At 35.0% G+C, this 21,088-nt stretch overlaps 1 protein-coding gene and 1 long non-coding RNA gene across 3 annotated transcripts; both read left to right on the forward strand.

Moving 5' to 3' along the window:
• Positions 1–7,110: 7,110 nt before the first annotated feature.
• On the forward strand, positions 7,111–20,576 carry LOC140837055 (uncharacterized). Of its 2 annotated transcripts, none has more exons than XM_073203045.1 (8): positions 7,111–7,360; positions 7,859–9,141; positions 9,989–11,336; positions 12,101–12,380; positions 14,708–14,815; positions 14,890–15,168; positions 19,606–19,749; positions 19,956–20,576. In XM_073203045.1, the coding sequence occupies exons 2-8, from the start codon at positions 7,923–7,925 to the stop codon at positions 20,142–20,144; spliced, it is 3,567 nt and encodes a 1,188-aa protein (XP_073059146.1). In that variant the 5' UTR covers positions 7,111–7,360; positions 7,859–7,922; the 3' UTR covers positions 20,145–20,576. The 2 variants fall into 2 exon arrangements, with proteins under 2 accessions (XP_073059146.1, XP_073059147.1); XM_073203046.1 differs by lacking the exon at positions 7,111–7,360 and adding an exon at positions 7,415–7,651.
• LOC140837056 (uncharacterized) lies at positions 15,176–17,393 on the forward strand. The gene is made up of 2 exons (XR_012119204.1): positions 15,176–15,857; positions 16,356–17,393. It is a non-coding gene; the product is annotated as an uncharacterized lncRNA (long non-coding RNA).
• Positions 20,577–21,088: the final 512 nt, after the last annotated feature.

Consider the following 21,088-nt stretch of genomic DNA (forward strand, 5'->3'; position numbering starts at 1 on the left):
AATAGTACCAAAGTTCAACTTGAGTTAAATAATAGTTGAGATATTTAAATTGAGTGTGAGAAGAATTTAACTATTTGATATTTAATATCATGAATTTATCTGTAATAATTAGTCACACATAAATGTTGTACTCCTTCTTTTTCTATGCATAATAAATCATAATTTTTTTAAATATATATTTCAATTAATAAAATTATTTTTATTCTTTTATAAAATATAAGTAATGAATATTTAACTATATGAAATGTATAAATTGATAGTTTGAATTGATTGTATGACCTATTGTAATAGATGAGATATTTAAATTGAGTGTAGGTTAATGTGCCCCCAGAAAGTACTTAGTACTGACGTTGAAGTAGAAGAATAAATTTTTGTCTCATCGGATTACATATCAACAATTGAACCAAAATAACCGAAAAAATTACAAATTAGTGTACCAAACCCAACTTGAAAAATTAACGGAATAATTCAAAATTGGACAAGTTGTAGACAAAAATAATTATTTTCCCCCAAAATTTACATGAAAATATTCCTTCCAATAGAACTTATGTTATTCTTGGTCACACCAAACATAAAGAAAGGCAAGCCATTGAGTCAAAGATATATTTTTAGTCTGCATGGGCCATGCATAAACCGAATAACAAATACAGGCCGTTGATTATGGAGAATCTCCGCTAACGTCACCGCCACACAAATTTGAAATGATTCCCCAAGGGTATCTCCAACCCTGCGCCAAAATGGCGTTTTACGCCATTTTGGCGCAGGGTTTCTTCCCCAATGGAGCTGCGCTATTTTGCCAAAATAGCGCAGCTCCATCTCCTCTGCGCCAAATTGGCGCAGAGGAGAGCTCTGCGTCAATTTGGCGCAGAGCTCTTTAATTTTTTTTTATTTTTTTTTGTTTTTATTTATTATAAATATTTATATTAAAAATTATAAATATTATTTAAATAATAATTTAATATTAATATATTATTTTAATAATTAGATATAATGATTTATAAATAATAATTAAGAAATAATTTGATTTAATAAATAATAAGAAAAAATTAAATAAATAAATAAAAAATAAGGAATAATTTGATTTAATGATTTTTTTAATGTTTTTTAATTAATATAAATATGTATTAAATATTTTTAATAATAATATTATATAAATGAAGAGTAAAATTAAATCGTGTTGATATAAAATATAATTCATAATAAAAATTCAAACACAAAAAAATTAATTATAATTATAATACTAATATTAACATTAATTATAATTATAATGTTAAATTTGTAAATAAATAGTAAACAAAAAGAATATTTTAGGAATATACTTTTTAGTGTAAGATTTGAAGTAAATGAGTTGGAGATTGATGTTATATTTGGTGCAGAAACTGCACTATTTTGGTGCAGAAACTACACCAAAATAGATTTATGGGTTGGAGATGGCCTAATTGCCAACCATCTTCTACTGCTTCGAGCCAATGGGACAAAAACCACCCAGGCATTAAATTATGGCGAAGATGCCATTCTTCTATGTATCTGCAGTCTGCACCATTGCGTAAGACCCACAATGGCGCAATGACTAATTAATTTACACCTATATATATGTGTGTGTGGGTGTGCATGTATAGGGCCATCAAGATTTGGGCCTGAATCGGCGGAAGGACTTGTCCGGGGCTTAGATATGGAGTTAAACTTGTATTTCTTTCAAGTTTTTGGAAGAAAACAAGAGGGTTTTACTCCATATCCAGTCCTGGGCGAGTTTCCTTCAGCCGCTGCTTCGTGTTTGCCCCCAAGGATCAAATTAACCCACAAATATGGATTTTTTAAAATCAGAACAAATATGGAGTTAAAGTACGGAAGTTTACTTTGTTTTTGGAAAAAAATACGTTTGAAATCCACTGTGTTTTCCACTCCTGTTTTTTGGATACTATGGCGGTGCAAGCAATTTGCCAGGCTTTTAGTGCTTATTTTATGGCTTTGTTTATGTTCTTGAAAGAAATTTTTGCCAACTTGATCGGTAGCACTTAGCTGTTTCTTTCTCTGTTTTGGTTGGATCATGCATGGCGGCTGCAGACTCTTGGCTCAGGTTGAATTTTCTGAGGATTTATAAGTGAATAAATAATTCACTTCCCATTTAAGGTGAGGCAACTCTTTTGGACTGAAATTCTTGTGTTCAATCGCTGACCTTTAATTCATTTTTGTTCAGATGACATTATCTAAAGGAAGAAATTGTTTAAGATCAGAAAGTACTTGAAGTATTAATATAAACAGCAGTAGCTTTTTAGAATAACCGGTTTTCGAATCATTTGACGCGAATGATGAGATTCAACATTTTTTATTCATCTCACGTTTTAGTTCAAGATTTACCAGAACTAGAGTTGGAAAAATGGCCATACTATAATTATCTGTCAATTTATCATCTCATCTCACGATTAAAATGATGTCTCTTAACAAGGTCGACACCAGTCATTCATGTTTAGGTGGTCTAGCATCGATCAATTGCATTTTGTCAAAACCAGTTCTTAAAATATTTGCATTCCTAATTAATAGATGATAAAATAACTTTGCCTATTTTTGGCTTTAAGTCTTATTTAACTGGAATGCTGTGACCGAAAAATTCTGACGTAGCATCGTAAATTACTTACTTAGACCAAAATAACCAAAATTTAAAAGTTAATATACGAAACCAAATTTTGAAAAATTCGTGAACCAATACTCAAAACGAACAAGTCAGTGGACTAAAAAAAATTCATGTTCACTTAATAGATTGGTTAATTCGTATAACTGTCACTGCAAAAAGTTTCACTATAAAAATTACATATGGCTCCATTTCTTATCGTGTTCCAGTTTACCTCCTAATCCCATGCAGATAGATAGATACACGAGCTTGGCGATATCCAAGCAAGGAAAAGGTTCTGCGCCGGGACACTGTCGAATACTTATATATATATATATATATATATAGCTATTTTTAAACTCTTGATGTGTAAAATAACTAAAAACTTTGTGTGATTTTATGTAATATTTGTTTGGAATTTCTCGTTCTGTATAATGATGAAATGTTCTATATTTTTAGAGATCGTAAAAGAGTTTTCCAATTTTACGAGAAAGTCATTAGTATTTTACTATTTGAAAACATAGAACAATCGAATTCATAATCCAATGATCAAATCATAACTCAAAAGTGCAAACTCGGATGGAAAATGTTACTTTACACTCTAAAAAGTGTTAATAACACTAGACCTTAGTTATATAATTTCTTACTCGAAAAATTTACTCTTATTTATTTTTTTCGTTATATTACAAGATTTTAATTTGATATTACAAACACAAATGCAATATTTTTGCATGTTATAAAGTATATTTTTTATATTATAAAAGTTTTCATAATTTTTTTATCATCTATAAACAAAATATTGCAGGTTATTCTTAACATTTAATATTTTAACCCAAGCATTATTAGTAGTATATATAAAAGATATTCGTCAATTAATTTAACACACAAAATGTTGGGATGTACACATTTTTTTATTTACCAATATTGTGTTACATTTTTTTTTATAAAATACAAAAATGTAAAAGCATTTTTGTTATTTTATATCAATTTTTGTTTTTTTTTACCGAATATCTAAATTTTTCGGAACATAAAAACATTAATTTGAATTATACTCATTTACATATACACACATTAATAAATTTTAAAATCAACCCATATTTGTTTTGGCTTTATATTCTGAAAATATTTATCTACAATTTAACTATAAATTTGGTAGACAATATTTTATTTTATTAGTATTGATATTTCCTTCATAAGATATGGTTAGAAATAAAATATATAATTTTTTGAGCCACAATAAAATTAAATGATATGGAATTAAATGTTAAAAACGATTGAGAAAATGCTATTATAAAAATAGCACCCTCGCACTACGTCCAATGGTCCAATTTTAATTTGGCTACGTGAAAGTCCATATATATTTATGAAACCAAAACGTTCAAATCAATTTTGAATTCTTGGATTTAACATTAGGGTACTGCTCTTATTCTAGCATGAATTATACAGTTAAGAACATAAAATGTTAAAGAACTTGATTCAAAAAAATTGAAATGAAACATAAACTAAGATGAAATAAAATTAATGATAATTTTAATGAAAAATGTTTTTAATAATTTTTTTTTTGTATTCTCTAAATTTAAGAATATCGACAAATTTAACTATAACCTTTTAGATAACAATTGTTTCAGGAATTTGAGATTACTAATTATTTTAGTAAAAATAAAAACAATTAATTGAATGGCTACATTGTCATTTTATGATATAATTAAAAATTGACGATGCAGTGTATTTAACAAAAATTGGAATGTGAATACACTCTTGATTTTCGGATTAGACGTTTCAAAAATAGAAAATCTAAAAAATCAATCTAAAACGACCGTTACACACCCTTAGCGTCGAGACGTGCTTGACGCCTGGGGACGATCATTGATCTTTCGGCACGAAGAGGGTCATTTAGAATTTGAAGACGTGAATGAATGACACATGACATATTTTTGTGTTATTGTTAGATGCTAGGATATTTGCAGGCTGAGTACTACAAAGAAAAGAAAAGAAAAGTTAATGCTGGAGTACTTGGAACTATCCATAAATCCAGAAATGTTGCTAATGAAACATCCACCATTTTGGCAATACCGATGGCATTTCTTTGGGAAAAACATCCTCCTACTTTTCGACTGTCTTTCGAGTCCCTTTCGCTTGTCGTAATCAAGTTTTTTAATCATCTAATATTGATACTAGGCATTCCTATAAGTATGGAACTAACGACGACTGCCGGCTTGGCATGAGAAGCCATGGCTAAACTGAGAAGTGTCAGATTTTGAGGCTCTCATGTCCACATTAGAAGCCGAGCCCGAACACTTAACCAAGGAGAAGTCGTACGATAAATTTACAGGACTGGATGCATAAGGAGCAGATTGCTAGCTAGTTTAATCCTAAGTAAAAGGTTGCGCAAATAAAGCTTCGAAAGGAGCTTGTTCAAGACAACATACCATGGGAATTAAAGGGATCATGGAGAAGAAAACAAGCGTATCCATCGGGTGAATCGAAATTTTATTACAGCTATACATATAAAAGTTTGGATTGAGAAGCAGACTTATAGCTCGTCAGGTACCAAAGTCTCAGTTTTGAGACGAAATATCGAGTTTGAGATTCATTTGTTAGAACCCCTCTCGGCTAAAAAAGAACATTTATAATGTAGTTCAATTTAAACTTTATTTTTTTTAAAAGGGAAAATAATTTTTTTGGTATACTAAATTGTTCGATTTAAGGTTGTGTTCATTAAATTTTCAAAGTTTAATTGTGGTACACTATCTAACTTTTAATTTTCGACTATTTTTGTTCAATTGTTGACGTGACATATAAAAATTTATCAATTTTCGAACGTCAGTATTTATCAGTGGCACATAATAAATTAGACCAAAATATTTGAATATTAAAAGTTACTATATCTGAAAACCAAATTTTCGAAAGTTAGTAAACCAGTTAAACCCAAAAATTAATACGTTAATAGACTAAAAAAGATTTTCTCTTATAAATATAACTCATAACAAGATGAAAAATGATAAGAATTTATCGTTAGAAAATGATGTAATGTATTATTTAAAATTAGAATTTTATCAAAATTTTTAACGTAAAAACTGATATAAAAATGATGGGCTCCCTGATAGTATATTACCAACGAACCGCGGTTAATAAAATGACGAGTTTAAAATTGTGGAATGCCAAAATTTAATTTGCCTGTACAATTTTTTTGAGTTAGGACTGCTATTTATATAAAGGAATAAGTCTTTTGTGAGACGGTCTCACGTATATTTATATGTGAGACGAGTCAACCCTACCGATATTCACAATAAAAAGTAATATTCTTAGCATAAAAAGTAATAATTTTTCATGGATGACTCAAATAAGAGATCCGTTTCACAAAATACGACCCGTGAGACCGTCTCACACAAGTTTTTACTCATATAAAGATATCGATAACAGATATCAGAATTATATCACAAATAATAATTATCAAAGAGTGAGTCTCATGTGAGACCGTCTCACAGATTTTAATCTGTGAGACGGGTCAATCATTTTAATATTCAAAATAAAAAGTAATACTTTTAGCATAAAAATTAATACTTTTTCATGGATAACCCAAAGAAAAGATCCATCTCACAAATACGACCCATGAGACCGTCTCACACAATTTTTTGTCATTATCAAATTGTATGGATAAAAATATGTAATGTCTCGTTATCTATTTTCATTAATTCTGCTCAATATTTTTAGAGGTACATAAACTTACTTTACAACAACAAATTTATCCTCCTTTAATACGTATAGAATCTATACTTTCAAAAAAAAAAAAAGAAATAATATATACTTTCTTATGGTTAAACATTAGAAGCATTTCCAAAAAAAAAGTCGGATAAAACGACTCGAGGTTGTTTACAAGCAGAAAAAAAAAATTAACGATCGAGATTAGAAACTAAGAATATTTTGTGTGATCTAAAAATAAGTAAAACAAAAACAAAGGGTTCTTGTTCGTAGTTTGGCATGCAAGAAAAAAAAAAAAATAATACCAAAATTTTAGGATATTAAATTTAAATTATATCATAAAGTATAAAAGAGTCAAGCTAGAGCATGGAATATGTTTGGTACAACTAGTGGCCTAAGTTGTACCATAGATTCTTATTCATATAATTCATTTATTCTTGGCCTAGGCTAGATCTTCCTTAGATCAGTAACATATATAGGAGTAAAGATGAATCAATCATTAATTTATGTTTACATAATGGAAAAATTATAATTTCAGTTTCTTTCAAGAATTTTTCTATGAGATGTGTTGAGTTTTACATCAGAGTTAACAAAAAAAACGATTAAAATGAATATTAAAAATAAAAATTTGAAAACAATAGATATAAAAATATATAACTAAAATTGAAATTCGATAATATAAATTATCAAACCGTAAAATATCAAGTTTGATTTTATTCAATCTCTGACAAAATTTTTAACAATTAAATTCAGACCAAACAAGGGTTCCCACTCAACTCCAAACCCAATTCGGAAAAAGCATAACTTCACAAAAAAAACAATAATAATAATGAACCCCATCAAAGATTCAAATTAAATGCCTAAGATTTGATAAGAAAAGTGGACAAATTCCTTTTATTTTTAAATTTTTTTAGCAACTTTATCATACTACTCTTTGCTTCCATGTTTTGTTGAACCAATTCTTCAGTTTGGGGCAATGTATTCAATAGCACCGTGTTTGGTTTCTCAGGAGGAATATTCTTCGATCCGCGAGCTTCGTTTTTACTCCAGGTTTACTCTATTATATTATTTCATGTTTCATGTTTTCTTACCCGTTTGATTTGTTGTGGCTATCGTTTAGCATTTTTGGTTTATATTTGTATATTATGAAGAGCTATTGGTGCTTATTAGGGTTCGTTAAAGAGCAGATCTTCATGCAATCTCCGTTGGTTTTTTAATGTTGAATCCCGATAAAAGGGTTTTTTTTTTCCCAAGTGTTGTGACTGTAAATCTACTTCTCCATGTTGGGATCCATGAAGTGCCGCTTCTACTTTTTTCCTTAGCTCTTGTTTCAGTATTATGGTACTTGTAGATTGATTTCTTCTTCCTTTATTGTGGTCTTTGTTATAGTGGGTAATGCGTGTTTCTTTTATTCAATGTGTGGATGTTAAAGAAAGTTTACTCGATTGAATTTCTCATTTGTGGGAGTAATCTCTGATTATGGATTTGAAAAGTAGTGAATCTGGTTTAACATATTGGATATCCTCTCTTTTTGTTTTTAATTTCCAGGGTTAACTGAGTGGTGGTATCTCTAGTAATTGGTGGTTGGATTGAGCTAATTGTATCTGTATAAATGGCTGATTCTAATCCCGTTGATGGGATACTAGAATTTCTGCGAAGGAACAAATTTGGGAAGGCTGAGGCTGCTTTACGCAGTGAATTGTGTAATAGACCCGATTTGAACGGGATTCTTCAAAAGCTTACTCTTAATGATAATGAGCCAGCTGGTAGGTCAGGAGAAGAAGCGAATGCAGGAAAAGAGGTTGAAGAGGATCGGAACGCGTTAAGTTGTCGACATGGTGGAGAAGGTTTGGATGATTCAAAGATTTTGAGTAGTGCTGAGGCTTCTGAGGAGATAATTGTGAAAGAGGTGGAATGTGGAACATGGAAAAATGCGTCTGAGGGCAAGTGGAAAAGTTGTGGTAGTGTTGGCGAACGGAGTAAGCTCAGTGAGTTTGTTGGAATTGGTGATAAAAATTTTTCCTTCTCCAAAACTGCTGATGATGCTGTGCTTGATTTGTATTCATGGAGTTATAGCACAAACAATAGTCCAGTTCCTTCATATCGAAATGATGGTGACAGTGCCAATAAAAATGATTTATTGGGACTCAGGGTTACTGGGAAGGCGTCACTGAATTCAGCTGAGGCTCTTGAGATTTGTAATGTTAATTCCGAATCTGGGGAAGATTGCTTTGCTAGTGAGAAGGGATTATCTTGGCCTGGTAGTGTTAGTGACTCCATTGTAGAAATGAGGCACAAGAGTGAGAAAAGTGAGCTCAAGGAAGTCGATCAACCACGAGAGCCTAGCATTACAAGCTCTAAAAATGACATTGTGGGTAATTCCTGGTCCAAAAGTGATGTATCTGCCCATCTGCCTTTTCCCATCAAAACTGTTTTTCCCTTCTCCAGGGAAGGTGCTTCAACCAGTTATGATTGTCCTGTCTCCATTGTTGATAAAAAGGAGGAGAAAAGAATAGTAGAACGGAACGACTCCAGGACAGCTATAAAGGAGCAAGTGGATGAGGTGGGAAGAGCTCTGTACTTTGGGAAGACTCAGGGTTTGCCAAAAGGTTTTGATGAATTAGGATTTCATCTTGCATCCGAGAACCGAAAGGAAGAGTTGCCAAGGCTAGCACCAGTAAGGCTTAACTCAGAAGACAAGTCTTTCAATATTCATTGGGAGGAGAAATATGAGCGTGATGATAGTGACGCAAAGATTTTAAATGCTGACAACGCTTATCTCATAGGATCATTTCTCGATGTGCCTATAGGCCAAGATGTCAATCCTTCAGGTATACGCCGAAATCTTCAATATTTAGTTGATTATTTTCTCTTTGTGCTGTTACTGATAACACAGGCTATGAGTTTTTCTACCCCGCCCGTCGTTTGCCTCATTAACTCAAATGCGAACAAATGAAAAGTATTGTCGTGTAATTTACTCCTGTATCAGAAGCGTGGCTTAACCATGTATGAACTTATTATTGGATTGAAGAACAAATTTTTTGAATGTGCTGAATGTGTGATGTGTACTTGTAGATGCACCCCAATAAATCAGTCCAAAAACTTTCAATATGTCAAATTGTGTAAGATATTACCTGTTTTGAACAATGTGGACCAAAAGTTACTTGATCACAATCTTGATGCTACTTGTTATGAGATTCACTATTTTTATGGTTAGGAACGAGCTCTCTACGGTATCTGGAGAGGGAGAACTTATAGAAGTAGATTTTGGGTAAACTAAGTTAGGTAATTTCCTCGTGAGTGCGCTGTTGTCAGGGGTGGAGGCATGTGCTTGTTTAAGCCCGGGTGGTCCAGTTGTTTTTTTAAAATGTATATGTAAATTTTGTATAATTTTGGAATAATATGATATTAGTCCGGGTAGATCAATTTAAAATATTAAAAGATTCTAGAGTTTAAAAGCCCGGGCAGAGCCATATTTCTGGCTCCGTCACTGGTTGTTGTCTATTCTCTCCCTTTCCTTTTCAATTTTTATTCCCCAAATCGATTTATACTTGGAACTATTCTACACTCTTTTCATTCCCACAATCCCATCTTATTATCATTAATAAAACATTTCTTTCTGCATCTTCCATGAAACCAAGAGACCTTGATATGAAGTTGTCTTGTATTGCTTTATAGGGAAAAGGACAGGAGGGAGTTGGCTCTCGGTGAGTCAAGGCATTACCGAGGATGCTTCTGACCTTGTCTCTGGTTTTGCAACTATTGGTGATGGTTTGAGTGAATGCATCGACTATCCTAATGAGTACTGGGACTCTGATGAGTATGAAGACGACGACGACGACGGATATATGAGGCAACCTATTGAAGATGAGGCGTGGTTTCTGGCTCATGAAATCGATTACCCGAGCGACAATGAAAAGGTTACAGGTCATGGAAGTGTTCTGGACCTTCAAGAAAGGGAGCAGGCGAAGGATGATGAAGATGATCAGTCATTTGCTGATGAGGATTCTTACTTCTCTGGAGAGCAGTATTCCCTATCAAAAAATGTTGATCCAGCTGTATCTTCAGATGATCCTCTTGGTTTGACGAAGAAGGAGATGTACCAGAAAAATAATGAGAATGGGTTGATTGGTCAATATGATGGACAGTTGATGAATGAGGTGGAGCTAAGTTTAACGCGCTCAGAGCCTGTCTGGCAGGGCTTTGTCGCTCAGACTAATGAACTAAGAATGCTAAGAGATGGAAAGGTCATGGATGATTGTGGAAAGCCAAATCTGGATGATATCTGCTTGGATGATGATCAACATGGTTCAGTTAGGTCTATCGGTGTTGGAGTCTGCAGTGATGCTGCAGACATAGGCAGTGAAGTGCGGGACAGTTTGGTTGGAGGTAGTAGTGAAGGGGACATAGAGCACTTTCACTATCACAGTGGTGGTTTCAATGGATCTAGACACTCACTGCATGAATCAGATAAGAACACTGGTGAAAGATCCAAGAAACAGATGCACAGAGCAATGAAAGATAGTTCCGACAATTATGTAAAGTGTAATGACAGGAATGCATATATACAGGCAAAAAGCCACATGGATGGGGGCTTTTCTTTTCCTCCTCCTAGAGATGGGAAGTTGGTGCAAGCAAGTTCTGGTAAATCTTTGTTGTCAAACAAGGACACTGCAGTCAATGGTGTGGGTGGAGAGTCTGTAGTGGCTAATGGTGACATATTTTTATCAAGAAGACGTAAAAGCAGCGACTCTTCTCCGTATAAGAGTTCAAGGGAAGGAACTAATGCTTATGCTGAGGAATCAGCAAATTCTAGTCCTTCTTCTCTTTCAAAGTATGGTTATATTGAAAATGAACTTGCAAAGAAAGAAATGGATGCTTGCATAGAAGATGGAAGAGGAGAAGATCCTTCGGCATTGTTGGAGGATGAGGAAGCTGCTGCTGTGCAAGAGCAAGTGAAGCAGATTAAAGCGCAAGAGGAGGAGTTTGAAACCTTCGATTTGAAGATTGTTCACAGAAAAAACAGGCATGCAAACTTTTTTACTGCTGATCATATAACATGATGAATAGTCTTTTTATTTATAATTAAGGTTTGTGAACGAACTCTTACCGCGGTTCGTTTTGCTAGTCTTCACACCCCATAGATTGTCTTAAACTAAAAATAGCAGTTCAATTTCTATATAATTTTTTAGTTTTCTGAATTCTGATATGATTAGATAACAGGTTACAGCAAACTTTGACACGTCTCTTGTTTTAATTTAGCAATTTCATAAAAAGCCTGGGAAATTGGTTTCAATCTCTGGTATTGGTGGCAATCTATCATGAGTTGAGAGTGCAGCACACTGTTGGCTGTATTTAATCATGTTTCTAGTTTCTATGCAACATAACTTTAGCCTTTATGATTTGCGGATGGGAAGATATGAAGCACTGGGTTTGACTGAAGTATTGTGGAAATGTACTGTCTGCAAAGTTAATAACTCTGAAATTTTTCCACAAGATTGAGTACAGTTCATGTTTATCACCAGGAACCACATACTTTTCTATGTCCTAATTCGCCTAATTGCTCATGCTGCAAATTGTAGTTTGTTAAAATTCAATTTAAGTAGCTTTCTTCTGTTAAGTGGCATCTTTGCACTTCGCTTTTTAACCTTTTATGAAATTTAGTTTCAACTATGATTGTTTTCATCTCTTCACACTGCCTAAATGTTGGAATTCCACTTATTCAAGTTTCTCATTTTTACATGTCTAATTTTGGGAAGTGTTTCCTTATTTGCTCTGCTTTTTGTTCAGAACTGGCTTTGAGGAGGACAAAAACTTTAATGTTGTTTTAAATTCGGTCATTGCCGGGCGCTATCATGTTACCGAATATCTTGGATCAGCTGCATTCAGCAAAGCCATTCAGGCACATGACCTTCACACAGGCATTGATGTTTGTGTGAAGATCATAAAGAACAACAAGGATTTTTTCGATCAGAGCCTTGATGAAATCAAGCTTCTCAAGTATGTGAACAAACATGATCCTGCTGACAAGTATCATCTTCTTCGATTGTATGACTATTTCTATTATCGAGTAAGTTAGCTCTTCCTTCATCCCTTTGGCGAACACAATGCTTATTGAGTCTTGAATTTTCAATATTTTATTCTTTAATAGTTTACTAGGTACACATCGTTTATTTTTAGAGCTTGGATCTAAGGTTTGAAATTTGAACATTCTTTCTCTGTGTCGGTTACTCCATGGTGGGCTAGATTTCCTTCTTTTGTCTAACCTTCTTCATTTCAAAGTAATTATTTTCTTGAGTTTGCTTTCCATGGGAAAAGGCAGTGCAAGATGTAAATGTCCAAAAGAATTATGCAGAAAGGTTACGCGGTGCTTGGCAAAATACGTATTTTGTGTCATTGATACAATCTTGCTGAATCGTCCAAATTAGCCCTTGGTTGGCATTAAAATGAGGGAAATAATAGTACATGCAATCAAATTTTTCTCATCTCGAGCACACTCACCTAGTGTGAACATGAACTTGATAGAACTGACTTGTGGTGACTAGCGCAACAAGCACATGTCACTTTACCGTCCTTACAGCTGATCCACTCAACCAAAATCCCATTTGATTGCCGAATAACCTCAGATCAGCATAACATATCTATTAAAAGCCCACAAGGCATGCATCTAGACTTAAGACTCGTTGCAAGGCTCTGCCTTTGGAGGTTGCACCTCAACACAAGGTAATGTACAGTCCTTTAACGAAGCGGGCTCCTTGACCATAAAGCCCTGATGTTGGTGCGTGATTTAAATGCTCGAGACCATTTATAAGCACACCTCCAGTATGGAGATAGAAAATTCACGATGAATGGAATATAATGAACTTATATACCAACGTATTTTGTTTTGTTGTTCTTTAATAATTTGTAAAATACATGTTTAGATTCTAGCATGTCGTTATTCAGGGTGCTTCACTTCAATGACTTGCCTTAACTTGTGTCTTGCGTCTACGCTCAAGGATACATACTTATGAGCTTTAGTGTGCCTTATGGTACTAGAAACTATGAAACCATAAAAACCAGATTTATTTCAAATAACTTGCAATGTCATATCTGGTATCAACTTGTTAGAGAAAGGGTAGAAGACTCAAATGAATTTATAAACCAAGAGGTTGAGAAGCCAGTTGAAGTTGTGGCCCGAGAAAGAACACCAATCTACAAAGTGTACACAAGAATGCAAAAAGAATAAACAGGAAGTTAAGTTACTGCATAGAGTGGGGAGAACGTCAAGGAAGTTAGGGGAAAATATTTGTTAGTTTGAGTTATCTCTTAAGATATGGGCAAGGAGAGGGTTTGCAATCTGAATATCTGATGATCTCCTTATTGTTAGTATATTCCTTGTAATTATTGATGAATACTGTTTCTTGTTTCCTATTGTAAGATATAATAGCACTTTGATATTTTCTATATATTCTGAGGAGCTATCAGAACCACTCTAGTTTCAGCTTTTTGAAATCGGGCCTAAGATAGGATTAGCTGAAACAAGACATGCGACTGTATTTAGGGATGTAAATGAACCAAAACATTTGTAAGCTATTCGAAGCTTGCTTTGATAAAAGTTTGTTTGAGCTCGTTTAATGAGGTTCGTTAAGATAAACAAACAAAGCTGAAGCTTTACAATATTCGGTTTGTTAGCTCGTGAACATGTCCGTTAGAAAGTTCACGAGTCAACTCTTAGATGAAAAATGAATAGTTTTGATATTTGATTTATTGATTTCGCACGTTACTTAAGAAATATATAGAAAAATCTATTAAATTTATTTATTATAATAAATTTACATATTTTAACATGAATTTAGAGTTTTCTTTAAATATATAAAACTTTGTAATGAATTTGATGGAAATATAAATTTATAATTCGTATTTATTATGCTCGTTTAGGCTCGATAAAAACTTGAATAATTTCGCGAGCCATGAATATATTCGTTAAATCAAGCTCGAGCTCGGCTCGATTATGAACGAGTCAAGCTCAAACATTGAAGAGTTTGTCTCGGCTCGACTCGACTCGATTACATCCCTAACTGTATTGATGAATGAAGCCACTGCAAATTGTAAAGTGTTTGCTTCATTGTTTTAAAAATGCCATTAACAATAGAGAAATGATTTTGAATTAGGGGCCGACAGGGCTGTCTTCACCAGCTTAAAACGTAGATGAGAATCAAAATTTCAGAAACAGTTTAATGTATAGCTTATTATTTCTAAACAATTTTACGCGGTAGGTTAGTATATTTGGTTACAACACATAAAAGCCTATCTTCTTGACTGTGTATACTCCTGGTACATGTCCCTGCTGATGGTAAATGCAATTTATGTTTTGTATGCTCATCTTGCTTTTATTGATCTTTGTTCTTTATGCAGGAACATTTGTTGATTGTATGTGAACTGCTTAAAGCAAACCTGTATGAGTTTCACAAATTCAACAGAGAATCTGGAGGAGAAGTCTACTTTACAATGCCAAGACTTCAGGTTTGTCTGCACTTGTGTGCTTGTATCTTTTTTTATGTATTCCTCTCTAACTTTTACATCCTGGATTTATGCAGTCAATTACTATTCAATGCTTGGAAGCACTTCAGTTCTTGCACGGTCTTGGCCTCATACATTGTGACCTGAAGCCTGAGAATATATTGGTTAAAAGTTACAGTAGATGTGAGGTGAAGGTTATTGATCTTGGAAGTAGTTGTTTTGAGACAGATCACCTTTGCTCATACGTTCAATCTAGGTCCTACCGTGCTCCGGAGGTCATTTTGGGGCTTCCATATGATAAAAAGATTGATATTTGGTCCCTCGGCTGTATCTTGGCTGAACTTTGCACAGGAAATGTAAGCTTTTCGATTCTTAGTTCATTTTTCATCTGTGATCAACTTGATAATTTCCAGCTTTCTTTTCCCATACTAATGTAGAAATTATGAATCTTCTTATTTCTTTTTTTAGATCTAGGTTCATGCTTGTTTGGCTTTTCTTGATTTTGACACTCCATTTGTACTTGGAATACATTTCAAAATCTTAACTGTATTGTAGATGAGTGATTACCTCTCCTTGTATTCCTTGCATTTATACTCTTGTACTAGGAAAATTCTTGTTGCTTTAACTAGTTTCTGATTTCCTTCGAGTATTGTGCAAAAGTGTAGTCTAGTACTTTCTTGCAGTTGATGTTTCATACCTGATGTTTAGTTGTTCTATTCAGAATCTGAGTTCAGGGCAGGGCATGTCTTAGGCTGAAAGTTAGGAAACCCAATAGGCTGTAAATTGCTACATGTGTATAAATTCTTCGATTTGCGCAATGTGCTTCATTTTGTGTTCTTCTTCAAGTATCTCGCTATTAGAACACTTCCATAATGTTGCTGTTTGTTACGGGCCAAATTATTATTGGGCCTAGATATTTGACAAGATTAAGGCCCAATTCCGGAAGGCCCATAGGTTTTTTTCAGTTCATGTGGAAGGAGAGGAAATGATAAGAATAAAAGGAGAGGCCAGGGAAGAGGATATGCATTTAGTTATTCTTTGAGAGGTATGTTGCATGGATACGGGTACGGGTATCGTATCGAATAAGATACGGATACGGCGATACAGGAAAATTTGAAAATATAAGACACGATACGGCTGGGGGACGACAATTATTAAAAAATATATAAATATTATTTATATATATGTATATAAATTTAGTATCTAAAAATTGTAGAGATATACATATTTATATAAATATATTGTAGAAATATATATACATATTTATGTAAATATATACAATGTACAATTTCAGAGCATTGATTTAAAAAGAAAAGATAAAAAAAATCGCTTTTTTTTAAACGTATCAAAAAACTTGTCCTCGCAGTGTCCATGGCATATTTTAGCCGTGTCTATGGCATGTCCGACTCGTCAAACATGCAAAAAGTCAACAACACCGATTTTGCCGTATCCGACACGCATATCCGCTTGTAGTATCCGTATCTTATTGGTGTCCGATACTTCAAAAAAAAATTAGGAGTGTCCGTGCTACATAGTTTGAGAGTTTTGTCACCAGCTTTGCTAGGGTGAAGGGAGAATTATCTCTTGTACTGAGATTTCTTCTATGGGAAAGATATTTCAATATATATCAGTTCATTTGGTATGTCAAAGTGCAAATACTAGATTGTGTTCCTAACAAATTGGTTCGACCTACCGGATTTCTTAGTGGGGAAGAAGATGGCGACCACAGATTTTGACGAGGGTTAGCGGATTGGAGGGAAAGGTGCTGAAATTAGCAGAGGATATGAACTCGATGGTGCTGGATTTACAGGAGAATGTGAATTCAATAGGCACAACAGTGAAGAGTTGGTAGACTTAAAAAGGTGGTTGGAGCAGCTAATTAGAGGAGAAGAAAGGGCCGAATTGGGAGACAAGATTGATAACCAGTTGCTCAACAAAGAGGAAGAGGAACCCATCAAGCAAGCTGTTAAGGATAAAGTCTCGACCGGTGAAGAGAATGATCAAGGAAGTGTGAACGCGGGACAAATCATGAAAGATGTTGAACGGCCGGATTTTGGGGGAGTTAAGGCCACGGGGGGAGTTCTCACCATAGGAATTGCATATCATTGAAGGGAAGCAAAATATTGAAGAAAAATCTGAGGACAGAGAAATAAAGGAGGTTCTCAAACAAGGAGTTCTACCTGAGATTGCTGGAATAGACATAGTTGGAGGGGCATTTGAGGCTGAACCAAACGAAATAACCATGGGTTCCCCAATCAATCACTCAGAAATCATGTTCAGTTGTATGAATGATCCTGCACACCCTTGGTTCCGATGGTTTAAGAAGAAACTTCCAGATAAGGCAACGTGGTCTTGCTGCATGGATGCCAAGCATCATGATGGAGTGAGTGGGATGTGGCTAACCCAGTGGGCCGTGCAGGAAGAAGAATTTGGGCCGAAAGTTGGTGTGTGCAACATGTGGTTCTGGTTTTTGTAGGAGCAGATGAATTGGACTTTTGGGAGGAAAGAAGACGTAAGCACTCAGGGGATAGGGGTTTGGTTGGAGCAGATGCAAAACACACAGAGCAATGACCCTCCTCCCCAAGTAATTGTATTATTTCAGGCCATTAATATGAAAGTTTGGGATGGTCGGGAGTGGGCTAGGGTTTTGTAGAAGAATATTTGGGCCTTATCATCCATGAGGCCCAAATAGGTGTTATAGGCCAGCCAAATCAATGCATATGTGCCACAATCCACAAGTCGGGCAGAGGAAGAAGAACTTGCTGGAAGCCGGGGGGATGGGATATGTCGAAGAGGGGTGGCCGGAAAAAAGGTTGAAAGAAAAGCAGATTGCACCTCCAAATCCCTAAAGCTATGGTTGAATTTGGTGGAAGAATACAATATAGGTGCTGCTGGGGTGGTTGATCATTTTGCTGCTGGAATAATAGGCAATAAAGATGTTGGTTTTATGCTGGGCACATGTAAGCTTATGTTATGGTGTATCCTCTTTTGTGGGTTGTGATAGCTGGAGAGGGGTTCGATTACTCGTTCATTGCACATGATGTGATGTGGAAAATAATTGGATTGGATTCAGTGGCTGGTGCGACATATAAAGTAATGAAAATTATCGGTTACACTGTCAAGGATATAAATATGTTGTTGATGTTGGGTTTATCCTTGAGGATCAAAACTATTTTTTCTTACTAACCATGCTGAGAATAAGTGGATTACAAGAATAAAAGAGGTGAAGAAGGTTGACGGTTTTTTCCAGGGGATCTAGAAAGAACTTGGAGAAGTTAATCCTTTTATTCTGAAGTCAATTACATGAAAGTTGTGGAGTAAAGGTTCTTGTAAAAGGATTGGGGTGGTTGATCATTTTGCTGCTGGAATAATAGGCAATAAAGATGTTGGTTTTATGCTGGGCACATGTAAGCTTATGTTATGGTGTATCCTCTTTTGTGGGTTGTGATAGCTGGAGAGGGGTTCGATTACTCGTTCATTGCACATGATGTGATGTGGAAAATAATTGGATTGGATTCAGTGGCTGGTGCGACATATAAAGTAACAAAAATTATCGGTTACACTGTCAAGGATATAAATATGTTGTTGATGTTGGGTTTATCCTTGAGGATCAAAACTATTTTTTCTTACTAACCATGCTGAGAATAAGTGGATTACAAGAATAAAAGAGGTGAAGAAGGTTGACGGTTTTTTCCAGGGGATCTAGAAAGAACTTGGAGAAGTTAATCCTTTTATTCTGAAGTCAATTACATGAAAGTTGTGGAGTAAAGGTTCTTGTAAAAGGAATGGGTGGACTGCAACAACATTGGTTGCTTTCCACCCAAAGGAGGTCTTCTTGAGCTTAGCAAAACTGCTCCTCATGCCGCGATCAATTTATTGATTTGCTGCTCTCAATTCGTCAAAACTTCCTTACCTAATCAAGGTTACGACCATTGCTTCAACATTGTTGTTATTGACTAGGCGTGTTGAGTTGAGAGAAATCAAATTCCAAGGCCACTTTTCCAACTTGGCATTAGGTGTAACCAACGGCTCCATTTTAGACAAAGGGAAACTGAGACCACTTTTTGAGAAAGCACTTTCTCTGTTAATGGACACTATACTTGAAATCAAGGAGCATGTCTGTGGCGACAACGAGAATTTCCAGCCTTTAGTTAGTGATGAATCACAAGGCAGAGTGACATATGAATTTATTGATGACATGGCCAAGGCCTTCGACGAGGACCTAGAAGAGTTTCTCCCCACATCTTTTTTAAGGCTTTTACATCACTCCATCCACAGATTGCTTACCGTTTCCCAGCCAGTAATGTGTTTGAAAAATCACACATAAAAGTGAAAATTCAATTTGAAACATGTTATCAAATTTGAATTCTGGAGCCAAGCAGAAAAGGAAATTTAAAACCCAACTACCAACTCTTAGCTTGAGGACGAGGCTAATCTTAAGGAGGGTGGTATTGTTACCTAGATATTTAACAAGATTAAGGCCCAATTCAGGAAGGCCATAGGTACGTGGAAGGAGAGGAAATGAGAAGAATAAAATGAGAGGAGAGGGAAGGGATATGCATTCAGTTAATTTTTTAGATTTGTTAATAGCATTGCTAGGGTGAAGGGAGAATTATCCCTTGTACAGAGATTTCTTCTCTGGGAAAGATATTTTAATATATATAGTTCATTTGATCTGTTAAAATGCAAATATACTAGATTGTGTTCCTAACACTGTTATTGTTTGTATTATTATGATCTTGACGTTGCTTCTTTGGAACTCTAAAATGGAGTTTAATTTTTTGTTCGTGTAGGTGCTTTTTCAAAATGATTCTGCTGGCACTCTACTTGCTCGAGTAATTGGAATCATAGGCCCTATCGACCAAGAGTTGCTTGCAAAGGGACGAGATGCATTCAAATATTTCACCAAAAATCACATGCTTTATGAAAGAAACCAGGTAAACTTATTTTATGCCATGTCTTGGCTACTATATTCCACTCACACGCAAACTTGTTACCAACTTATCATATGCTAATAACTTGACAACCAGAATTGGAAAGGATGCCTATTTTAAGGTTCCCAAAGTATGTATTGATTGAATGCATGATGATTTGTATTGCTGTTGTTCTCCTTTTCACCATGTAATCGGTTCGATCATTTCAGGACACTAACAAACTGGAGTATTTGATACCCAAAAAGTCATCCTTGAGACATAGGTTGCCAATGGGAGATCAAGGCTTCATCGACTTTGTTGCTCGTCTGCTCGAAACAAACCCAAAGAAGCGGCCTTCTGCAATGGAAGCATTAAAACATCCATGGTTACAATATCCATATGAACCAATATCTTCTTAAAAATATGAAACTCTTGGATGCATTATTACCTATGAAGGCCGCCTTTTAGTGTGCGTCCACTCACAGGATTGGAGAAAATATACCTCCATCCCGGCTTGCTCATTGGATTGACCGGATTGTAAATTTCAAGTGCCTTCTCAATCGGTAAGTGTAATTGGTATTAACAGGTGGTTGATCTTCCTTTATCCACGGTCATCTTGCATTCTCCTTCATCATGACTGAAATGTAACCCGCCAACGGTATTGATGCCTAGGATTAATCTTTCCATCTTGTTTGGTGGAAAGAAAAATCTTACACTTTTGTTGTACATGATGTGTGATCTAGCAACTGCATTAGCATTGCAAATCTCAGAGAAAAATCTGTTGTATTTTCAAGAGATTGCTCAAAAAATTAGTGTCTGGTGTTATTTTGAGTCCTTTGTTTGTTGTACAAGTGATCTTTGAAATTGTGCTGTGAGGCATTCTGTCTTTTATGCCTTCCGCTTGGTGGGAAGGATAGGGGCCGAGCCGGAGTGGCCGAGTTTTTGCCCAGTGGATGCTAACCTTCATTTTTTTAGTTTAGGTAACTTTAAACTGCATTCACATGATCTTACATTGTTTTGTGTTTCAAGTTTTATTAAACTATTACACGAAGTAGATGGTATGTGTATGCGTTTGTTTATTCGCTACGTGATGCACAAGTAGAACCAGCGTTCTAGCTTTGCTCGCGCGCATCGCAGCACGATGAGTGGCGAGGAAGGAACGGTTTGTGGTCGAATATATGTCTATTCATATTAATTTTATCCTAGCAGATGTGCGACCTGAACAATGGTCATCCCGACAATCTGAACCTTGCAGCCGGGTTCTGGTCAGTCCGTCTCTCGAATCTCATTTGATATGATTCCGAGTGTGAAATTATTGACAAAAATTGAGGATGCTATTTTGCAACTTCATACATATTATTTA

The sequence above is a fragment of the Primulina eburnea genome, chromosome 7, assembly GCF_022965805.1.
Source record: "Primulina eburnea isolate SZY01 chromosome 7, ASM2296580v1, whole genome shotgun sequence".
NCBI lineage: Eukaryota > Viridiplantae > Streptophyta > Magnoliopsida > Lamiales > Gesneriaceae > Primulina > Primulina eburnea.

Bases quoted from the DNA above. Each gene is read 5' to 3' on its own strand.
- LOC140837055 (XM_073203045.1), top strand. From the start codon at position 7,923: ATGGCTGATTCTAATCCCGTTGATGGGATACTAGAATTTCTGCGAAGG. The intron at 14,816-14,889 runs GTTTGTCTGCAC...GGATTTATGCAG, and splicing joins TTACAATGCCAAGACTTCAG to TCAATTACTATTCAATGCTT. The intron at 19,750-19,955 runs GTAAACTTATTT...CGATCATTTCAG, and splicing joins TGCTTTATGAAAGAAACCAG to GACACTAACAAACTGGAGTA.